Here is a 20,282-nt window from a genome sequence, read left to right as displayed (position 1 = left end):
CTCACAGAAATACAGGAGTTTGGTTAAGACATGTGGTCATTAAAATTTGAAGCGCATGTGAACCACCTACAGAAGCAAACACTCCAACTATCATGAATGATATCAGATTACATCAACATAGTAGTCAGTCAGATTAAAGAATTCGAAATTAGGGGGAGATACTCATCAGGGGGAGCATCCAAAACAGATCAAGGTTTTAACGAGGTAACCAAAATTAACATATGGCTATCTAAGGGGGAGTGTTGCAATGAAATATGTGGATGGCCCACATGAATAGTTTGTTACTATTCATCCAAAGAAAAATCAGATAGGTTATCATTCATATAAAGAAAGTTTGTAAAGCAAATAGTATTGCTAGAGTAATCTTTTGCCTATAAAATGAGAGCATACGGATGAAGAAAAAAAAGTAAGAAAGAAAAGAAGAGAGAGGAGAAGAAGAAGAGAAAGAAGAAAGATACATAATAAAATACCAATGAGTTGGGCTAAAGAGAAGAAAGAAAATAGTGAGAGTTATCTTTGTACTCTAATTATTTCACATAATAAAAGAAAGTACTACTGTTGCGTTGATGACGTAGGCACACTTGCCGAACCTAGTAAAAATTGTATCTTATTTACTTTGTATTCAACTGCACACATTCCGTCGATTTTACAATAGGAGTCTCATTGTTGATAATTTTTATGTGTACATAGAACACAAAGTAGTATATCACATATTATGATATAAATAGAGAAAAGACTAATGTGTCTTATTTTTAGAATATAATTTTCAATGTCTCTCCATTTATAGTATGTCACATGGTGTACTGCCTGCGGTCTTTCTGCATTGAAAATGAAAGATCTTTCCTCAATGTCTAGCAAAAAAAAAAAAAAAAAATTTCCTAGTCCGTATTACGAGCTTACTGAAAAAAATTTCCCAAAAATGGAAACTATAGTTTGGTGAACAAAATATAATCTGAAACGTGGCCGCTGTTTATTGGGCGGTGGGTTCCCCGTTCCGTGTCCCTTTTCGCACCGTATAACAAATCCCATTCCTAACCCGACTGTAAAGAAATCGATCGTCGATCTTCATCTCTCCCGAGGAAACCAAGTTCTCTGCAAGGTAAGCTTCTGGGATTCCAATCGATTGCTTGAATATTTTCTGCAAAAATCGAAATTTATGTTTTATACCCCTGAGGTGCATCAAATTGCGTATATTGCCCCATATCAATCGAATTGTATTGATTCAGTCTTCCGGAGGTTGTGGGTTTGGATGCGTGTGGCGAAATCAAAACTTCCAATCAACTGAAATTTCCAGTTTTTATTTACTTATTTATTATTATTTATTGTTAATTTTGTGAAAAAATGTTGTAATTCTGTTCAGATAGTGGGGCTTTGTGGTGCAGTGCTGCGTTTTGAGTTTCCAAGGCGTCAATCAACATGCAGGTTAGCTCAAGTTCTTGTTTTGGCCAGTCAGGTTATAGCTAGAATTCATTATTGTTTTTCGGGTTTATTTTCGATAGGTTGTTTATCCGAATTCTGTTTAGCTTCAGAGGATATTGGAATATGAGTGTTGTTGGTTAACAAATTGTTAATTGTTTGAAATGTGTCAAACTTTTATGGCTGAAAGTGGATTGGGATAGAGGGAGGATTGTCGAAAGATGCGGTAAAAAGCTAGAAAGGTGACAGATGGAGGGAGAATAGATTTGAGTTTGAGGATAAAGCATCGTTTGTTTTGTGGAGAGGAAGGAGACTGTGGGGCCTAATGGAGCGATAATGATGAACTTGAATGACTAGTATGTTGTATTGCATAGTGTGGAATCGTTACGAATACCACACTGAAAAGATAAAATCGTGAAAAACAATCGTATCTTTAAGATGGAAGTGAATCCAATGTGAATGATGCACTTTAATGGCTAGCCGGGTGTTGCCATTATACAACATTTGCTCTGCTTCTGGTCTTCGATTGGTTTAATGCATAACTTTTTTAAACCATGCGGTGAAACCATTTTGAAGACATAAGTTTTTGCAGGCATCAAGGGCAAGGCTTTTCAAGGAATACAAAGAGGTGCAGCGAGAGAAAGTTGCTGATCCAGATATTCAATTAGTTTGTGATGACACAAACATATTTAAATGGACTGCTCTCATCAAGGTACGCTCAGTCATTACAATGAAAACTTCTTGGGGTATATTGTTATATTGTTTGTCCTCATCTGTCCAAATTTTGCCTGTAGGGTCCATCAGAGACCCCATTTGAAGGCGGTATATTCCAGCTTGCTTTTGCGGTGCCTGAGCAGTATCCTTTGCAACCTCCACAAGTCAGGTTCTTGACAAAAATATTCCATCCAAATGTACATTTCAAGGTATGAACTCTTTATATGATTGCGTCTAATCTGTTTGAATATGAACTACTACCTGAATTTGTTCTATCAAAACTTTCAATGAAGTAGTGCATCAAAGCTTACTGAGGATTTCATATGGTTAATTGCTCGGTCTACCAGGCTTACCCTCTGACAAATGACTGGATCACCAATGAAAATTAGATTGGAAACTATATGTTTAATGTACTTTTCTAAACACATCAAGTATTATTTCATTTTTCTGAAGTTGTTTTCTATGCAGACGGGAGAGATTTGCCTTGATATTTTAAAGAATGCATGGAGCCCTGCTTGGACACTTCAATCTGTTTGTAGGGCTATAATCGCTTTAATGGCCCATCCAGAACCTGACAGCCCATTGAACTGTGATTCTGGTTAGTTGGCACGCATATTATGTATATAAGCATTGACATTGGATTTTTAAGTTATAGAAGCTCAGTATTTATACTTCTATCCCTTGTGCTTTGTGAGTCGTCTTTATCAATTCTTAAGCCAGCGACTGGATACCCCCTTAAGTTTTCGTTTCAATAATGGGCGTTTCTTATGACACCTAAGCTTTGTTCCCATGGATGTCCGAGAACTAGGATTCTAAAACTAGGGAAGACATACATAAATAATCGTCTGAGGCTAGTGAACGATAGTTTACTTATGACTACCTCCATTACAAGGAAGAAAGTTGGTCAAGTTTTCCATATCTGCATTTGTTATGAAGAAAGGAGATAACTTAAAGAACTTGGGCGCATCCCTTATTGATGCATTTGCATTGTAGAAGATGAAATTCACCTGGAATCCCCAATTCCATGTATTCCGTGAAAAAATGCCGTGGCAAAAATATCTTTTTAGAATTAAACTACAGATAGCTTCAACTATTCCTTCCACAATGTTGCATTAAACTGAGTGCTAGATTTGAGTTAATATGCAAAGTACTGTCAATTTTATTTTCCATCTTCTGTTTTAGTTAATTGGTCTTGCTTGTGTGGTAGGCAATCTTCTGCGTTCTGGCGACCTCCGAGGGTACTATTCCATGGCACGAATGTACACTAGGCTTGCTGCCATGCCCAAGAAAGGCTGACGAAGCGGGCATGCTCCAGTTTTTTGTCTTCAATTTTAGGAGCTGCCGGTATGTGATTGTATTGCCTGATTTTATGCACGAAGTTGCACATAATGTAAACCTGGACACATATTAGCTTGGGGGATATTTATACATCATGATTTGAATGTGAATTTCTGATAGACGTAACTGAAAATCCTACTCGTTTAAGAACGATGTTTTAATAAAAGTCCGTACTACCATATGATTTTGCTGAAAACACGATGCATTATTTCGGTCTTCATGATACATTATCACAGAGTACATTGCTTAAGCCCAGAAGCCGATTGGATCTAATTACATATGAACATTGGGAAACTAGATTGGGTAGAAACAACGAACGGAACGACTGCAACCACGGCCTCACTGCTTCAGAAACTGGTCGAACCAGTCACTGGCCTCGACTACCATGAGCGGGGTCATTTGGTGCCCGATTCCTGGCTGCGCTATGAACTGCATTACGATGAAATGAAGGTCATTGAATAGCTTTGTCAACTAATCTACAAAAGGAAAATAAAATGCCAAGGTTCGATATTATTTGCGTTTGGATGAACAAATATGAACGTCGGCCATGAGCATGAAGGAAGATTTGAACACAAGAAGTGCTAAATCAGAGGCTCTAAATGCGGTTGAAGACGGTGAAATTTGTGAAAATTATTTGCAGGGTATGACAGCGCTACTCCGTACCTTGAAGTTGTCTATGGCGTGCCCATCTGCATAAGCCTTGCATGCTTTGGAGTTGGGAACTTCCAGACCAGCAAGCGGACATCGAGGATCTTCGGCACCTGATATTTTCGGAAATAAATGAAACATGATAAAAACTAACATGAAGTCATCTTCACGACGAATAAATTGAAGGAAAACAAGAATTCTTGAAGATTGTCCATTGTCAAGTGGATTTAAGAAAGTACTGCTCCGCATTAGGATTAGGACAGGGCGATGGACAAATAGGTGAAGCATCACTATGTTTGTGATTCGTAGCTCCACTGTGAAACGGAATTTTACCGTTTAAAATCAACAGAGGACGAGGTGCGATAGCTGGAATCAAGTAAGGAGAATCAAACTGGGAGGCCAGACCTGGAGCAATCCTATCCCAGACCTGGTCAGATAAGTAAATTGTAAGCTGTCGTCCAACTTCATAATAACAATCAATTACCCCTTCTAGTTTGAAATACTGAATGTATAGATCAGACTCCCCGAGATCAATTCGTATCTGAGAGTCAAGTATGTAGCGAACCTTCTCCACCACTTCTTTGTCAATCACACTCTTCCTAAGATCAATTCGTGCTTCTGCAGTACAACCGAGAAAATGAAAGAATCAGAGAAGTAAACACAACCCTGTCTACGAAGACAAGAAACACTAAAAGAAGGTCTAGGTTTTCGTTCAAATGAATCGAACAAAAGAGAATTTATGAAGAAACTTGAACCACTACACTATAATCGTATGTAGACTCATTACTAACAAAAATGGAGGCAAAAGAATCTACTATTGGAAGGGAACTAAGAGCGAAAAACGAAACTAATCGTTGGAGTGAAACCAAAAGTATACTTTCTAATATATAATTCAATCTTCTACTTCTCTTACCCTCAAAAACAGGTTTTATACTGTCAACTCGAGCCTGCCACTTATCGTTGTCTATGGCCCATCGAAATCCCTGCAGATGTAGTTGCACTGAGTTAGAAATTTAGAATCACAAGAGGTGAACTTATAACTAATGATATTAGATGCAGCACCTGAACACCAATTATAGGAACCACTACTGCATAACGGGTGTCAGCAGCAGCAGCAAACCATGCATGCATCCCTGCATCGGAAAATAACAAGATGACTTTGGAGTTGCACAGAAAGAGGTAATGTATTTTCAAGTTTCCGTCTCATAAAGTTTTCCTTCACAAACCTCCAAGTGATTCACCGGTGATTCCTACCCTAGTAGGGTCTATATCCTCCCTCTGTGTTAAATAATCTGCCAATTTTATCAAGTCCCAGACCTGCGATAATGAAATTTATTTCATTCACACACAATCATCAGATAACAATTCCCAATGACGAACTACATTTCAACTTATCAATTTTCCTACTTCAATGTACCAGTTGAGTAACTATCTTATTCACACAAAAACAAGTGGAGTTACCGTATCAAATAAGAATGGCATTGTATCACCTTTTTTCCATGCTGATACGAGAGCCTGCATGCGAATAAATCCCCAGATCAGTTTGTATGGCGTAGGAATGCTTACTAGCTTAAACCAGAGTAGGACGCCTCGCTCAATCTAAGATCGGTTCACGTTTTCTTGAGAAAACCATGTGAAGTACTAGTCTAGAACTCACACTACCATAGCACAGCTCACAATAGGTACTTACCCGACACTTTAATCTATGAGGAGATTCATAAACCAAAAAACTTGAAAACAGCATCTAGATTGTGCTTTTACCAAACCACAGGCCAAAATCACATAATTACGACGAAGCAAAGGTGGAAAAATATACGTACATCTCTGTAAGTGGAGATATTTCTGGCACGTTCGCCATGGTAGCGGGAATCAATGGCAATTGCTACGTATCCCCTTGAAGCATAGGCCTGAAAAACAACACAAACATGAGAATTCTTGCTCTGACCGAGTGTAGATTGTAATTGAAAGATCGCACAAAAAGATCAGGTACCTCAAGCAATGGTCTTAACCATTCTTTGTTCTTGTTTGTACTATGCAGAAAGACAACAGCAGGCCTTTTCTGGGTACAATTTTCCTTCATACTCAAAATTAACACGGGCAACCGCCCTTGCTCTCCTGCCTATCATTTAAGATAATAAGAACATTATTCCCCACCATAAAACTCCAACCCGAAATTTACTTAAACGATAATAATTTGAGAAATTTGATTATTTAGACTTAAACCAACTACCTCAGTATTTAAGTAAAGGTTTTCTTCCTGCAGCTTATCCTTGAAATCGGGGATGCTGGCTTTCGGACAAGCGTTCATTGCCTAGCAAGCAAAACACAAAACACCATAAATTCAACAATTTCGAATTGTCAAAATCACAACTTTCAACACATATGGGGGCCTGTTTGGAAGTGCTTTGAATAAGCTTTCAGATCACCAAAAGTGTTTCTAACAACATTTGAGAAAAAAAAAAGTTTAAGACCATCTCCAAAGGAGATGTCAAATATGCCAAATAGGATTAAAAGACATTTAAGTATTCTCCAATGGATATGTCATATATGATGGTATGTAAGTCATTTGACTTCTTACTTTCTAATGCCTTTTTTGACGGCAAACAAAGAAGGAGTCAAATATATTTAATTTAATTTTTTAATGCATAGATCCCATTAACAATCAATAGAATACAAACTAAAACTAATTTTGATTATTTTTTAATAATTAATGTAACTCTAAGCCTAATAAAATAATAAAATAATAAAATAAATATTTAACACATCCATTGGAAAAGAAGAAGATTTAACACTTGTATTCAATTTGCCATATTAGCCATCAAATAAAATTACAAAGATGCTCTAAAGGTGCTTCTAGATGTAATAAGGTATGTGCTTTTTCTTCACGAAGCAATAAGTGATTTCTAGATGCTTTTATTAAAAAATTAGACTTGCGTGAGAAAAGCATTTCCAAATTGGAATCAGATTCGAACCTCACTGAAGCTTGCTGGATTATCCTCCTGAAACAACGGATTCGCCACCGGTTTCGCCGGCTCAACCAACATTGGAACTGAAAGGAATCCAAAACGTTACCAAACAGGCAAGTATTCAATCAGACATTTTCCACCGATTCCCTCAAATTTTCTCACCAGCCAAACAGAAAATTAAGCAAATAAACGTCTACAAATTCACTCACCTTCGCCCGATCGTCTGCTGCGCAGAACTTGGAGGAACTCCGAGCGAAGCTTCTGAGCGTCCATTTCGCTCACTTCACAGTCACTGAGTTTTGATCTGCTGCTTCTGGCCTGCGACTTGGTCCGGTATTTATAGGACAGTTTTGGCGGGGAGGGAGGTACGGAGAGACACGTGTGGGACGGAGGAGGTGCCACGTGTGAGATCGTGGTGCTTGGTGACCTGGATTGCAGAGGTTGTTGACGAGCAGCGATGAGCGAGTGGGTCCTCATGATGCAGCTTCCTTTTCCTCCTGAAACGAATATTATTATTATTAAATAATATTTTTTTTTTTTTTGAGAAACATTAAATAATATAATTTAGTACAAACGATGAAAACCTTTTTGGCGTGCGATGGTTTCATCATATCCAAATTTTCTTTATCAATGTGATTGGCAGCTGAGAAAATTTTGAGGTGATGATGGAAATCATTTGGGTTAAACGATTTGTTTATTTTAAATCCAGAGTCATGTGGAATCAGTCTTTCTTTACACTTATGTATCAGAATTGTGCCTTATTTTTTTAATGTATCGAACATTTATCTTATCATCTGTTGTATATGTGTGTGACGTAATGAGAAAAATAAACACATAATTATATACAATCACTGATGTTCCATAATCTCTCCCCTGAAGATAACGTATGCAGGAATGGTCCTCCAATGGTTTTGTTGGATACGGCCGAACGATAATGGAGGAGTGAAGTATCAAAAACATGATAACAATAGTAAATGCTTTCCATCGCTTAAGCTACAAGTTCTTTACAAATCGGTGAATTAAGAAACTAATTTGGTATTTACATCCTTTTCTCAAATTTCCCAGCATCCAAACAGAAATTTTCGGTATCCGATTGAGTTCGTGTGCTTGACTTCTTGCGGTGATGAACCCTAATGGAGCCAAATTTTGTTTGAACGAAAAATCAAACAAAAAATGAAAGCAGTAGGAAGCAACGTTCAGGCAAACAAAACAATCAGAACGAAAATACAGTTTATGGAAGATGCAAGGAAGCTCCGCAAATACGGTAATCGAATAATCGTACTGTAGTATAGGGGAAAAGTGCTTTCCTGGGATAGGCTTTTTCTAGCTCCTCTACCAAGTCCCAGGTTTTCAATCCCAGCTATTCAACGAGATCCAACTGTTATAAACAACAATTATTGTGAAATTTGAACAGTTGTGTATTGAAATTTCCAAAACTGGGAAACAAAAGAGAAGCACTTTTATCGTACACAGCATAAATGCATAACGAAACTGAAAGCAGCCCTTTCGAGAATTAATTTATGCACCAAGAGAAAAAGGGTCTGGCTCTCATTAGTTTCTCAAAGTTCCTTTTTTTCTAACTGCGAGACCTAAAGATCGACTGATGTGGCACAAAATCAAGCCGAAGTGTCTCGAAAGAGGCACGGTGGTACCATTTGAACTACTTCGAATCCTAAGTTACAACCGGTATTGCTTTTAGTGCTCAGTATTATTTCTCAATGGGCAATCCAACCTTTAGAGTGAGATCATTGTCACCAGAAGTGACTGTCGTTGCCGACTGAAGAATTTTACCGTTTGCTGATGAAAGTGGAGATTTCACAATGCCGTTGATGTAGACCTCTTTCTGGTACCTGGGTTCAGTGTTTGGTTTTGCTGTTCCAACCTGTACGGATTCTTTCTGGCTTAACCTCTCCGTTTTGGCTTGGGGAGAACACATTGTTTCTGCAAAAGTCACCAAAGGACTCACTCTTGTTAGATTAGCTGGATGCATGAATGAAGAACAAGATCAATTAACGGTCACAAAATAGAACATGATGATGTGGGGAACTCAACATAACGAAAACCCATTTATATCAATGACAAAATGCATATTCACTCTAGAACTGCGGTCCGCTAGTTACAGTAACAGAAGACATGATCATCCAATTTATCACAATGCTCTGAACAGGTAGAAAATTATACGAATAAAGCCAAACTGATCTTTCTTTTAGGGTGTTCTCATAGTATTAAATTCCCAACAATATTCACAAAGCACATGGGCATTCTGTGTTTCTACAATTATAAGGTTAGAATTGTAACTTGAAGAAGCTCACCTTTTATGCTCCCCCGAGTAATAAGATGGTTAAGGAAATCCCTGAACCCGGTCAGGACAAGCCTTTCCTGTTCCACGTAAATCTCTGTGAAACCTATTTCCTGAGTTGGCTTCTCAGGCATACTTGGATTATCAGTTCCCGCACCCTTTGGCAATCCAGCTTCCATAAACATCTTATCTTGTTCATCACACATCAGGGCAAGAGTTACAGGGGACATTGGCCTACTATTTTGCACATCAACTCCATTTGATCCAGAAAAGGTACTTACTTCTCTATCTGCTTCGTTCACTCCTAATTGGTCGTCGTGCTGCTTATCATGTTCCATTTTATGTTCTTCCCCCTCTTGGGTGGATGAAGTGGTACTAGTATTGATTGTCTCTCTTTGCATATCTCCTGCACATATTAAATTAGCAAATCCTAAAGCGAATCACATATTTGAAAAGCCATATGGTAAATGGAGAATATCTAATATCCATCTAGCAACTCAAAAGGGGGGAGAATAAGATCTTTTAGATTCGTCTTTGGCTACCAGCTAAACAGCAAGTTTTCCTCCCCAGGGAAATCAAAATTAAACTAGAAATCTATTGATTAGTCTGAAATAAGCAAAAGTCGAGGAGGAGAACGAAAATAAAAGAGAAAAAACATGTACTTGATTTTGGTCAATAACCATGAGGAGATGAGCTCTTTTTCTTGGGCCCTTTAGAAACAGCCTCTTGTTCGTTTTCTTTTTTAAAACCTATGAAGGGAGTTTTAGTTTGAAAGCAAGTTTACTGAAACCAAACTTAATAGAATTGTGACTTCCCAAAAACAACAGAGTTCCATGCCTTAGAATAATAGCCTTTTCATTCAACTGATTAGCTACAAATTTGTTACTTTGGGAGAACCCATTGTAAATCCACCTACTTTTGAGGCCAGTAGGGTTCTAGCTTGCAGTGTCCTTAAAAACTTTTAAACAAGGAAAAAAGAAAAGAGAGCTAAAAACTTAAAGGTGAAATGAGATGCACAGGTATCAGCAAGAGAAGAAAGGAATCTAATTGACTTATGTATAGAACCAAAACCTGCAAGTGCCTTAGCAGCTGCTCCTGCAACTACAACCAAACGTGAGCACAGATCCTTTACATTCTTTGGTTGGATGATATCCGCCAATGGAGATCTTCAGTCATGAAACATGATGATTAGTATTACAATATTTTGAAGGAAAATAAAGAAAACTTTTAAATTAGCAATGTTAAGAAAATTAGCACACCTGTATATAGTGGTTTTTGAAGGTCTTGGTACAGCTGCATCAGCACGAAAAATAGGAACAGACAACTGAGAAGAAGAGGCCATATGAGGTCTTAGATGATTTTCCTGAAATAAGGTTAATATGAAGCCCGTTAGCTTAAGAAATAGATCGAATGATATGAAGGAAGAAAAAATAAGGAACTGGATCCGAATTTAATCTGGAAGGGATTGCCATATTCAGCAAGCATTTTGTGTAGAATAATGATCATTATCTTAGCCTTCATGAGCTAATGTGAACTTATGGTCATTCAAGTATTAATAATGGCAAAACTGGACTTTTTGAAGCCTGACAAGAACAACTTATCAAAATATTCATAACGCCAAACACACAGCTACCCAAAACCTAACAAAGATGTATTCAAGTAATTGAAGAAAAATGTACCTGTTGAGGTTGTCCAATTGGATGAGTGGATTGATTTCCAGTTGTAAAATAAAGTTCATAGCCTTTTCTTTTTCTGGACACCAGAGGGGTCCCATAACCAGAGGTTCCAATGGCCCCACTAATGGCCGCATTAGCCTGTTGCATGTAGGCCGCGGTATTGTGGCCTTCATGATAGAGAGCTCTTCTCTCTTCACTTCCTTCAAAGTTCTTGCAGTCCATGCATTTACAATTTTCAGAGCATAGAATATTGGCTTGGAAGCACTCACAATACTTCTTGAGGCAGCCTGATTTCTTACAATGGCATCCTTTGTTGTGCTTTCCAGCCGCTTGAATTTCCCTAACATCTTCCTGAATTTGTTATAAGAAACTGTTAATGTACACTGAGCTGAATTACCAAATGCAATCTAATGAGAACATCAATAACCAGACTAAAAATTAAGTGTCTACTATGCTTGCACCTCCTTGTTTGGTCTCCACTAAGAACTTGGTAAAAGTCAATCCAAGGGCACAGATGAAGCAATATATGAGTCAGATTACATACCCTACCATCACGAGATTCTTGTGGGCTGCTAGCAATCTTTGGTTGGAAAGCATTTGGATTACGCTCTAAAATTGCTCCCCTTGCGTCTTGCCTAGCAGCTTCATTGTTCACATTATTGTGACAATTTGAGCAGTTGCAACCATCACAATAAATTCCAGCTGCAAAGCACTCACAGTACCTACAAGATTATCAAGTCTTGACTTTAGGTGGTAAAAAGAATGTGGGGGAAGCAGAAGAGACAATGATCCACATACTGACATACATATGGCTAATTTAAAACTATAGAATTAAAGTACTAGAAAAGAAAGCTGACAATCGATAGTAACTTAACTTAAAGTGGATTTCCATTATTTCCACAAATTATCTTGTTCCAATATGCATATGGAATGAAATCCACAGAGAATTACATTCAAGCTTGCAGCTTTATGTAAGCAAATTTAAGCATCATTGAGAAAATCTGTTTGTTACTTTGTTTACATGTTAATGGACCACGAGCTGTGCTTCCACTATAAAGTACTTTGGCATTTTCGCTTGTAAAAACAGGATAACAGAAACTCTACATGAAAGGGTTAAAATGAATTTCAAGGTTTTAATGTAATGGAGAATTGACAAGATATGCAAAAGGTGAGCTGAAGTGCTCAGGACCAATAGTGTGAATATCTCACTCTGCAGATGTGAAGTGAAAACATCACTCACAAAGGGGTTTTAGGTATCCAAGTTTCAAATTGACAAGATTCCGAAAACAAATACAAATCACAAATGGTGCATTCTCATTCTAAGGCTAAAAATTACGAAGAGGAGGAAATGTCCTTACAACTTCAGGCACCGAGAGTTTTTACAATTGCACTGCTTCTGCTTCTTTGGAGTACAATCTTTTTCATCGCCACGTTGGCGTGATACAGGAGAGTCTTGTTTTCTGAAGAGACACACATGCACACAAAGGTCAAGAGAAGTATAATATAACAAATCTCACAACCAAAGCAGAACGTCAAATAGATTCTCAAAAGCAGAGCTTCCACCTCTATGATTACAATAGTTGGAAATTATTGTTTTTTCGACAATTTATCAACGACATTACCAATATCAATAACACATCTGAAAAATTTAACAAAATTTCCCATAAATGTAAAATGCACACTCCCAAAGCAACCATATTTTACCATCCAAGCATGCAATTACCAATTTTGCACTGTTTTCCTACGATAAATATCATAAATTTTAGCTCTACATCAAAGCCAATATTCAATACCAAAATCCACCATATAAACTTGAAATTCAACTCCGTAACTCCAGATATGATCAAAATTCATAGAAATTTACCTCACTTGCGAAAGCTTATGCACCGGGTGCGGAATCCGAACGTTTGCGGGCGGCGCCGGACTCCGCCGAGCCTGAAACTGCGGAATCGCCGGCGGCGGCGTTAACTGCTTCGACAACTGAACTGCCGCAGGCTGCGGCGACTGTAAATGCAAATGCAACTGCGGTCTTGCCGGTGAGATTTGTGGCTGCTGCTGCGCCTGTGACGGTGTCTGTAGCTGTAGCTGTACGTCCGTCAACGCCGCGCTCGCCGACGCTCGGTACACCGTCGTGAAATCCAATTGCCTCGCCAATTTCTTCGGCGCCACCTCGGAGACCGTTTCGCTCTGCTCCATTAATCTCCAATGAATCCAAACGCCAACATGCACAATCAGCCTCCCAAATTCGCATTTAATTTCCAAAACACAAATTATCAAAATCCTTCGAGAAATAATTCCACCGCGCACGCCATCGGTAACGGATAAACGGTGTCGTTTCGGAGCTCAATCGTCACCGGAGACGGTCGCGGACAGACGGCGGCGATTTGGCGGCGATTTCCAGTACCGAAAAAGCAGCCATAAAATTTTGAAACAAAAAAAGTGTGAAATTTCTGAAGGAGCTCGATTTGCAGCTGCTGAAAATCTCGAATCGGATCAGAGATTTTGAGAGACTAAAGAGAATCAGAAGAGTTGGGGAAGATAGAGCAGCTCTCCAGCTTTTGGTCTTTTTCTCTTTCACTCCCCCTCGTTGTTTTTTGAAATTGAATTTCCTAAATAATGGAGGGCTGGATGAGAGCGACAGGTGATCGGACGATTTGCTTAAAATCTCGGTTGGACGCTCACGATTGGGTGGGAGAGTGAGGAGTGGTGGCCAGCCGTTGGATCTGGAGGAGCTTTAGGTTTTGTTCTGTGAGAGCGACGCGAGTGGAATTTGGCGCTAATTAGAGTACAGAGAGCATCGGGGGTGAGTGGGGGGGAAACGTGTACGGGCGATGATGGATTCTGCTTGACCTAGGGAAACAATGGACGGTCAAAATTTGAAAACGATAAAGCAAGAAAAGTACGCGTTTAATTTTTTGAACTAGGAATTTGTATTTCCCGGCGGCTACAAGAGGAGAGGAAGGCTGTTTGTCGTTATCTACAAAAATAGCTACTCCTTTTTAATTTTGCCCCGAAATTATTTAAACGAAAATAAAATTTTTTAGGCACAGAAAGCAATGGAAGCATGGCTCTCACTTCAATCTTAATTATTTACCACAACAGGCCACAACATGATATATTTATAAATAAAATAAAATAAAAATAAGCGATTTCAATTCTTCTTTAGTTATTTTCGCATATTTTTGTTTATTTTAAAATTTTAGTTTGAATAAATTAAAAAATATTAAGAGACAAAACTAAATAAGATACATAAAAAAAGGGTTTGTACGAAAATCATGTCCAACACGAAAAATAAGATGTTTAATTATATTGTATCTTGTGGGACAAAAGGGTCACTACAAGTAAGGTACGTCAAAAATTCAGTTTACTACATTGGACAAAGTTACACTACGATTTTTTGTAGTTTGAATTATCGCAATCCAGTTGTCATAGTTTAGTAGTTGTTGCAATATTAGAAGGACAAACACTTCTTTCAAATTTTTGTTGACAAAATGAGCACATTAAGGTAATGTGGGGATTGGGGAGGTGTTTTACAGTTCTTAATGTTAATTTTTATGCATAAACGGAAATGAATTCTAATAAAGTACCAATATCAACGTCGTAGGTGAAAGTTAAAACAAACAATCTCAAACTATCACAAGAGATTTACGTGGTTCGGCGTAAAGCTTACGTCCACAAGCAAAGCACAGCGAGGAATTTCACTAAACAAATGGAGATTACAAAAGAGTGTTTAAACTCTCACAACCCAAATCCCACAAATTACAAACCCTAAATCAAATGAGTAGAGAACCCAAACAAACGGAGAAGATTTTCTCAAATTGCTCTCTAACTCACAAATTCACAAATTGACTCTCACCAAATTTGCCAAACAAATGAGCCACGAATTTGCCACACACTCATGACTCCAAACAGTGACCTCCACCCAAAACCAAAATAGAGAAAAGCTCTCTAAACCATGATGAGGCACACTAAATACACTAACCCTAAGGTCGCATAGGACTTAGGTTACAATAAGAATCCTAATAGGACATAAATCCAAATCCTAATCAAATAGGTAATTAACAAAATCTCTCCACCAAGGAAACTAACTAAGAAGTCAAAACCAAACCCAAATAGGACACCAAAACCAAATAGGTAACACAAACCTAATTTATTGCATCATCCTAATTTTGAGCCAAAAACCCAACATTAAGAGTCAATGTCACATCTCAGTCTCGACTCAGTCGTAGCACGATATTGTTCGTTTTGGACCTTGACCACGCCCTCACGGTTTTGTTTATGGGAACTCAGATGAGAACCTTCTAGTAGGACACCCATCCTAGGATTGCTCTCGCCCGAACTCGCTTAACTTCGGAGTTTCCAATGGAATCCGAAGCCAGTAAGTTCCCAAAAGGCCTCGTGCTATAGGAGGTGGGCATGTTACAGTCAATCATATGCTCACATATGCCACTTTTGTGCTATTTTCGTTAAAAATTGATGAAATTAAGTTATCGTCCTTGAACTGCAACGTTCATTAAACTAGAAGTCAAATTAAATAATCGGAAATATTTTGTTCAAAGCAACACATGTCAATTACATAAACCAAATCATAATTTGGCTGTGATTTTTCCTTTTATTTTTTGTTTTTGGTCCATATAAATGAAGCTAGGGTTCGATCGGTTTAGGCTTCAAACTCTACACACCTAAATCGATGTAACAACATTAATTGTTCGATTTAGTTCGGTTTAACCTAATCAAATCAAACAATTTTGTGATCGTTTTTTAGTTTAATTTTGTCATCAAATATTTCTTAGATCTCTTTTGTTATCTGTTTTTGTGGTTATGTTTGGAAAATTACGTAGTTTCAAACTATCAATTAAAGAATTTATCGCCAAATTTGTGGTTATGTTTGAAAAAATACATGGATTAGATCCGTTAATTTTAAACTCACCCTAAAAAAACCACTTGAACTCCCGAAAATTACCTCGTTTGGAAAATAAGTAAAAGACTAAAAACAAATCATATGCAGGATGGAATTCTTAAATTGACAACAAGATACTGATTAAAACAGCATTGAAAATCACTAAAAATAAAGTAAGACGTCATTTATTTTCGTCCTAAAATTAGAAAATTACAAAGTCTTAAAAGAAATAAACTTGGTGTAGGACCCAACTGCAGGACCTTAAATATGTTATTTGATTTGATTAAAAAATAAAAAATAAAAAAACCCAGAAGGGAGAAGTTTATTTGGTCATGATGATTAAAAAAAGTACTAATTAATTATTAAGGTTTCTAGTTAATTTATTATTAAAATCTCTATTTTCTTTAAAAGAAATTCTTCTAGTTATATATGGCACAGGTGTTTTTTCGCGTAGGAATTTCTTCTTTCTTACAGGTTGAAGCTACATCTTACATAGAGCTCTGCAAATAATGGGCAGCACAAATGCGTTTTGCAAAAGTTGATAATGAAGGCGACTCCAAAATTTTAATACATAAAATAAAAATTGAGATATATATTCTGTGACAAATTTCTTTTGTCATCAAGAATATTTAAATAAATTTCTGTCGCCATCAAGAATATTTAGAATTTATTGGAGGCGATAATTTTTAAATTACACGATTAATATTTTATTTTTTAACAAAAACGATTAATTATATTTTTAGAGAAGTCAACATGTTTGCAGATGGTTCATGTAAGAGCATCTTCACCCGTTTTTGGAGGGCAAGCAATTTCATTGCTTTTACTGTTCACTCTAAACCGTAATTACCTTTCTACAAGTCCACCCATTTAAAGGAGAAAGGGCAAGGGCAATGGTGATTACTATTCACGAATATATTTTTTAATGTTTTCTTCGTTTTATCCTCCAAATGTCATTATCGTCGTAGATTAATTGGGATACATTGGATGCGGTCCTTAATCTTTGACATTCTTTGATTAAAACCTAATAGTATTCAAAGTTTGATCAAAGTCCCTTAACTTTGTACACCTTATTATATTACTATTAATATTTATATTTTTATAGTTTTGATATTAATTGTTTGATATTTTATGAGATTTATAATCCTATAAATTTAAAATCCCTCATTATAATACTATTAGAAACGGTTACAATAAAAAAATTCAAACATTTTGATTTAATAAATGGATAAAAACTATGTAAAAATAAGAAATAATAAATGGCAAAAGAATGTATCCATAGTGTTAAAAAAATTGGTACATTTAAAAAAAAAGGGTACATTTCACATATAACAAAGTGGTACATTAATAAAGAAGAATGGGTACATTATAAATAAATTAGGGTACAGATAAAAGATAAAAAAATTATGAGTACAAATGAATTTAAAAAAAATATAGGTGCTAAAAGAAATTAATACGTGGGTACAAAATAAAACTAAAAAGAAAATACTACAATTTTAAAAAAAAAAATATTGCAAATTAAAAGTGGGTACAAACTAAAAATATAAATATATGATACAAAGTTTAGGCATAAAACATAAATATACCATATGTAATTTTTCTATCATTTATTAAATCGTGACAATATACACATGGATACAAACACAAATAAAACTTTAAAAAATTGGGCACAAAAAAAAAACTAATATATGGGTACAAATTAAAAATGAAAAGAAAATTGGTACTAATTAAAAAATATTTGCAATTAAAAATAGTTACAAACTAAAAATAAAAATATATGATACAAAATTTAGTCATAAACATAAATATACTAATTGTAACATTTTTAACACTAAATGAATATATTTAAAAATAAAAATATTTTATTATTCAAATAATTAATGATGTTATTAATACCCACGGACCTTGATCAAAAATTGAAAATGAATATGATTTTAATCAATGGAGTAACAAAAAGAAGGATGTGAACCTAATTTTCCCTTATTTTATGCTCCACGTGCCACATCCCGGGTCGGCTCCACCGTAGCACGATATTGTCCGCTTTAGGCTTACCATTCCCTCACGGTTTTGTTTCTGGGAACTCACGAGCAACTTCTCAAGGGGGTCACCCATCCTGGAAATGCTCTCGCCCGAACTCGCTTAACTTCGGAGTTCTGATGGAACCCAAAGCCAGTGAGTTCCCAAAATGCCTCGTGTTATATGGAGGTGGGCGAGGACACCGGGTTCCCCTTAAGTGGGGTGGATTGTAACATCCCACATCACCAATGTAGAGGGGGTGACGTGCCTTATATTCTCTTTGACCAATTTCTTGAGCTTGAGTTTTCTTTCGTAGCCTGTTGAATTCATAGTAGTCTTACCAATGACTTTCTCATCCACTTCAATATATCGGCAAATCTTGGTGTAGACAATTACAATCGATGGTATAATTCTCACCCTATTTTATTGTACTGTACTTATGCTTTGTCATCACGTGTGAATTGAGTTCATTCCCGCTCACAACGCACTTTTATATTTAGGCACTTTTAGGATTAAATTTATTCACATTTTTCATATCACTACACTTTATGGCTTCGTCACCTTCCAGGTGTCAGCTAGCATAGCTCGATTCGGAGTCCTAATGGACATACCGAGTCGGGGTGTGTCACCACGTTAGCAATAACAATATCTACTTATGTTTTATTTATTATATTTTGTGTGTTTAATTTTAAATGTTTACAATTTTGTAAGATTTTATAAGTGTGAACTTGAATTTTTTAAATTCTTTTTTGGTAAATTTTTAGAGTTAAGATTAATTTTGGCCATTGAATTTTTTATTTTTTTTTAAAATATCAATCGCTACAAAGCGCCACATGGTGCACCCTAAAGTTTTTTACCGTTAATAGACCGTAGGAAATCCAACCGATGTTGCATCAAATTTGAGCCGGCTCTATGTTCTTCACGCGGGGTGGGCCCCCTGTCTGTTGCTTCTCCACTCGAGCACAAGCCCTTGCAATTATCGGCGGGGCAACTGGCTGGGCACCTACCTTTCCCACAATTGCCTTCCCACCGGTTAAGCAACTTTCTTTGGGCAAGAAGGCAATTTCACGCAATTACAAGGGCAATTGATGACTGCTGGAGATGCTCTAATAGGTACTAGGTTACAAGTTTGATAATTTTGTTTTTTTTTTTTAACAAACGATATTACCTATAGAGGTGGGGGAGTGGGCTAAGCCTTATAATGGACTGACAATAATTTGGTTCAATTGCCTTTGACGATAATTGAATCTAAGACCTCTCACTTATAAGTAAAGATGAATACCACTAGAACGTAGTACTAAATCGCTACAGGTTTGATAATTGAATCTGGTTAACATCCAAAGTTTCTTTTTCTCCTAAAAAAACAATTAAAACGAAGGTACATATCCAAACCCCACCTTTTTTCTTTTGGATTATGTTATTCACACACCATTTTTTACTTCTCACACAGCTCAAGTCTTTTAATTTTCTTCAATTCATCCGATTACCAAAAATTAAGAGGGTGTGTGAATAGCCCAATCCTTTCTTTTTTATGATATATATCCCTGCCACAATTAGATTGCCTTATCCGCACATCTGCCAAAGTGGCTCAATTATATCGATCTATTTCTCCCACACAACCAACCCATTAAGAAAGAGAGAGCCACTACCAGGACCACCACCACCACAGACGGCCGGCCCTCCCCTTAAAGCACCACCAATTAACCCTACAAACTATACAGCAAAAATGTGATTGCCTACCAGCAGTTTAACCTGCACACGAAGAAAAAATTGGAAAAAGTCAAACGCTCCGGAGGACTGAGTAGTTTAAATGACAAGAAGGCCAAATTTACAACAAATACTGGAAAATAGAGAGAGAGAGAGAGAGAGAGAGAGAGAGAGAGAGAGAGAGAGAGAGAGAGAGAGAGAGAGAGAGAGAGAGAGAATTTGAAATAACAAGGAATCATTTCATACTTTTCAAGTCCAGTTGTTTAGAGAGAGAGAGAGAATTTGAAATAACAAGGAATCATTTCATACTTTTCAAGTCCAGTTGTTTAGTTTTCTCTTTTTTTTGCTAAAAAATTGCCGTGTATGGAAGTGATAGTGTAATTAGCAGTGATTATTTTCCAAAAAAAAAAAAAGAAAACCTAGTTTTAGGGAATTGTATTGTATTGTATTGAAATAGGAGTTTAAAGGATTTCGAAAGAGTTATAAATCTCTGAAGTTTAATGGAGCTTCATAGACACCATTTGAATCTTGGGTGAAACCATTAAAAATCTTAGGGAGAAATGCCTGATTTCTAAAGCTTAAAAATCACTATAACTCTCTCCAAC

General features: G+C 36.8%; 3 protein-coding genes across 7 annotated transcripts; 1 reads left to right on the top strand and 2 right to left on the bottom strand.

Moving 5' to 3' along the window:
• The first annotated feature begins 900 nt into the window (after positions 1-900).
• On the top strand, positions 901-3,664 carry LOC103441174 (protein PEROXIN-4). The gene is made up of 6 exons (XM_008379878.4): positions 901-1,099; positions 1,361-1,422; positions 2,009-2,128; positions 2,211-2,339; positions 2,599-2,728; positions 3,338-3,664. The coding sequence occupies exons 2-6, from the start codon at positions 1,417-1,419 to the stop codon at positions 3,424-3,426; spliced, it is 474 nt and encodes a 157-aa protein (XP_008378100.1). The 5' UTR covers positions 901-1,099; positions 1,361-1,416; the 3' UTR covers positions 3,427-3,664.
• LOC103441173 (uncharacterized) lies at positions 3,653-7,733 on the bottom strand. The gene is made up of 14 exons (XM_008379877.4): positions 7,667-7,733; positions 7,292-7,579; positions 7,089-7,165; positions 6,347-6,427; positions 6,107-6,235; positions 5,937-6,023; positions 5,578-5,631; positions 5,343-5,433; positions 5,179-5,249; positions 5,030-5,099; positions 4,682-4,734; positions 4,450-4,543; positions 4,132-4,229; positions 3,653-3,897 (listed from the first exon to the last, which is right to left on the bottom strand). The coding sequence occupies exons 2-14, from the start codon at positions 7,557-7,559 to the stop codon at positions 3,808-3,810; spliced, it is 1,263 nt and encodes a 420-aa protein (XP_008378099.3). The 5' UTR covers positions 7,560-7,579; positions 7,667-7,733; the 3' UTR covers positions 3,653-3,807.
• A 308-nt stretch (positions 7,734-8,041) lies between these two features.
• LOC103441172 (protein tesmin/TSO1-like CXC 5) lies at positions 8,042-13,807 on the bottom strand. 5 transcript variants are annotated; one of them, XM_008379876.4, is made up of 10 exons: positions 12,922-13,807; positions 12,416-12,517; positions 11,602-11,779; positions 11,061-11,408; positions 10,641-10,744; positions 10,453-10,547; positions 9,663-9,787; positions 9,395-9,566; positions 8,815-9,023; positions 8,042-8,460 (listed from the first exon to the last, which is right to left on the bottom strand). In XM_008379876.4, exons 1-10 carry the CDS (start codon positions 13,251-13,253, stop codon positions 8,443-8,445), a joined length of 1,683 nt encoding a protein of 560 aa, XP_008378098.3. In that variant the 5' UTR covers positions 13,254-13,807; the 3' UTR covers positions 8,042-8,442. The 5 variants fall into 5 exon arrangements, 4 of the variants coding, with proteins under 4 accessions (XP_008378098.3, XP_008378097.3, XP_070682884.1 ...); XM_008379875.4 differs by having other exon boundaries at positions 9,395-9,787; XR_011583671.1 differs by lacking the exon at positions 8,042-8,460 and having other exon boundaries at positions 8,477-9,023; positions 9,395-9,571.
• Positions 13,808-20,282: the final 6,475 nt, after the last annotated feature.

The sequence above is a fragment of the Malus domestica genome, chromosome 08, assembly GCF_042453785.1.
Source record: "Malus domestica chromosome 08, GDT2T_hap1".
NCBI classification, from domain to species: Eukaryota; Viridiplantae; Streptophyta; class Magnoliopsida; order Rosales; family Rosaceae; genus Malus; species Malus domestica.
Note: the sequence above shows the minus strand (reverse complement) of the source record. Positions and strands in the feature narration are given on the sequence as shown.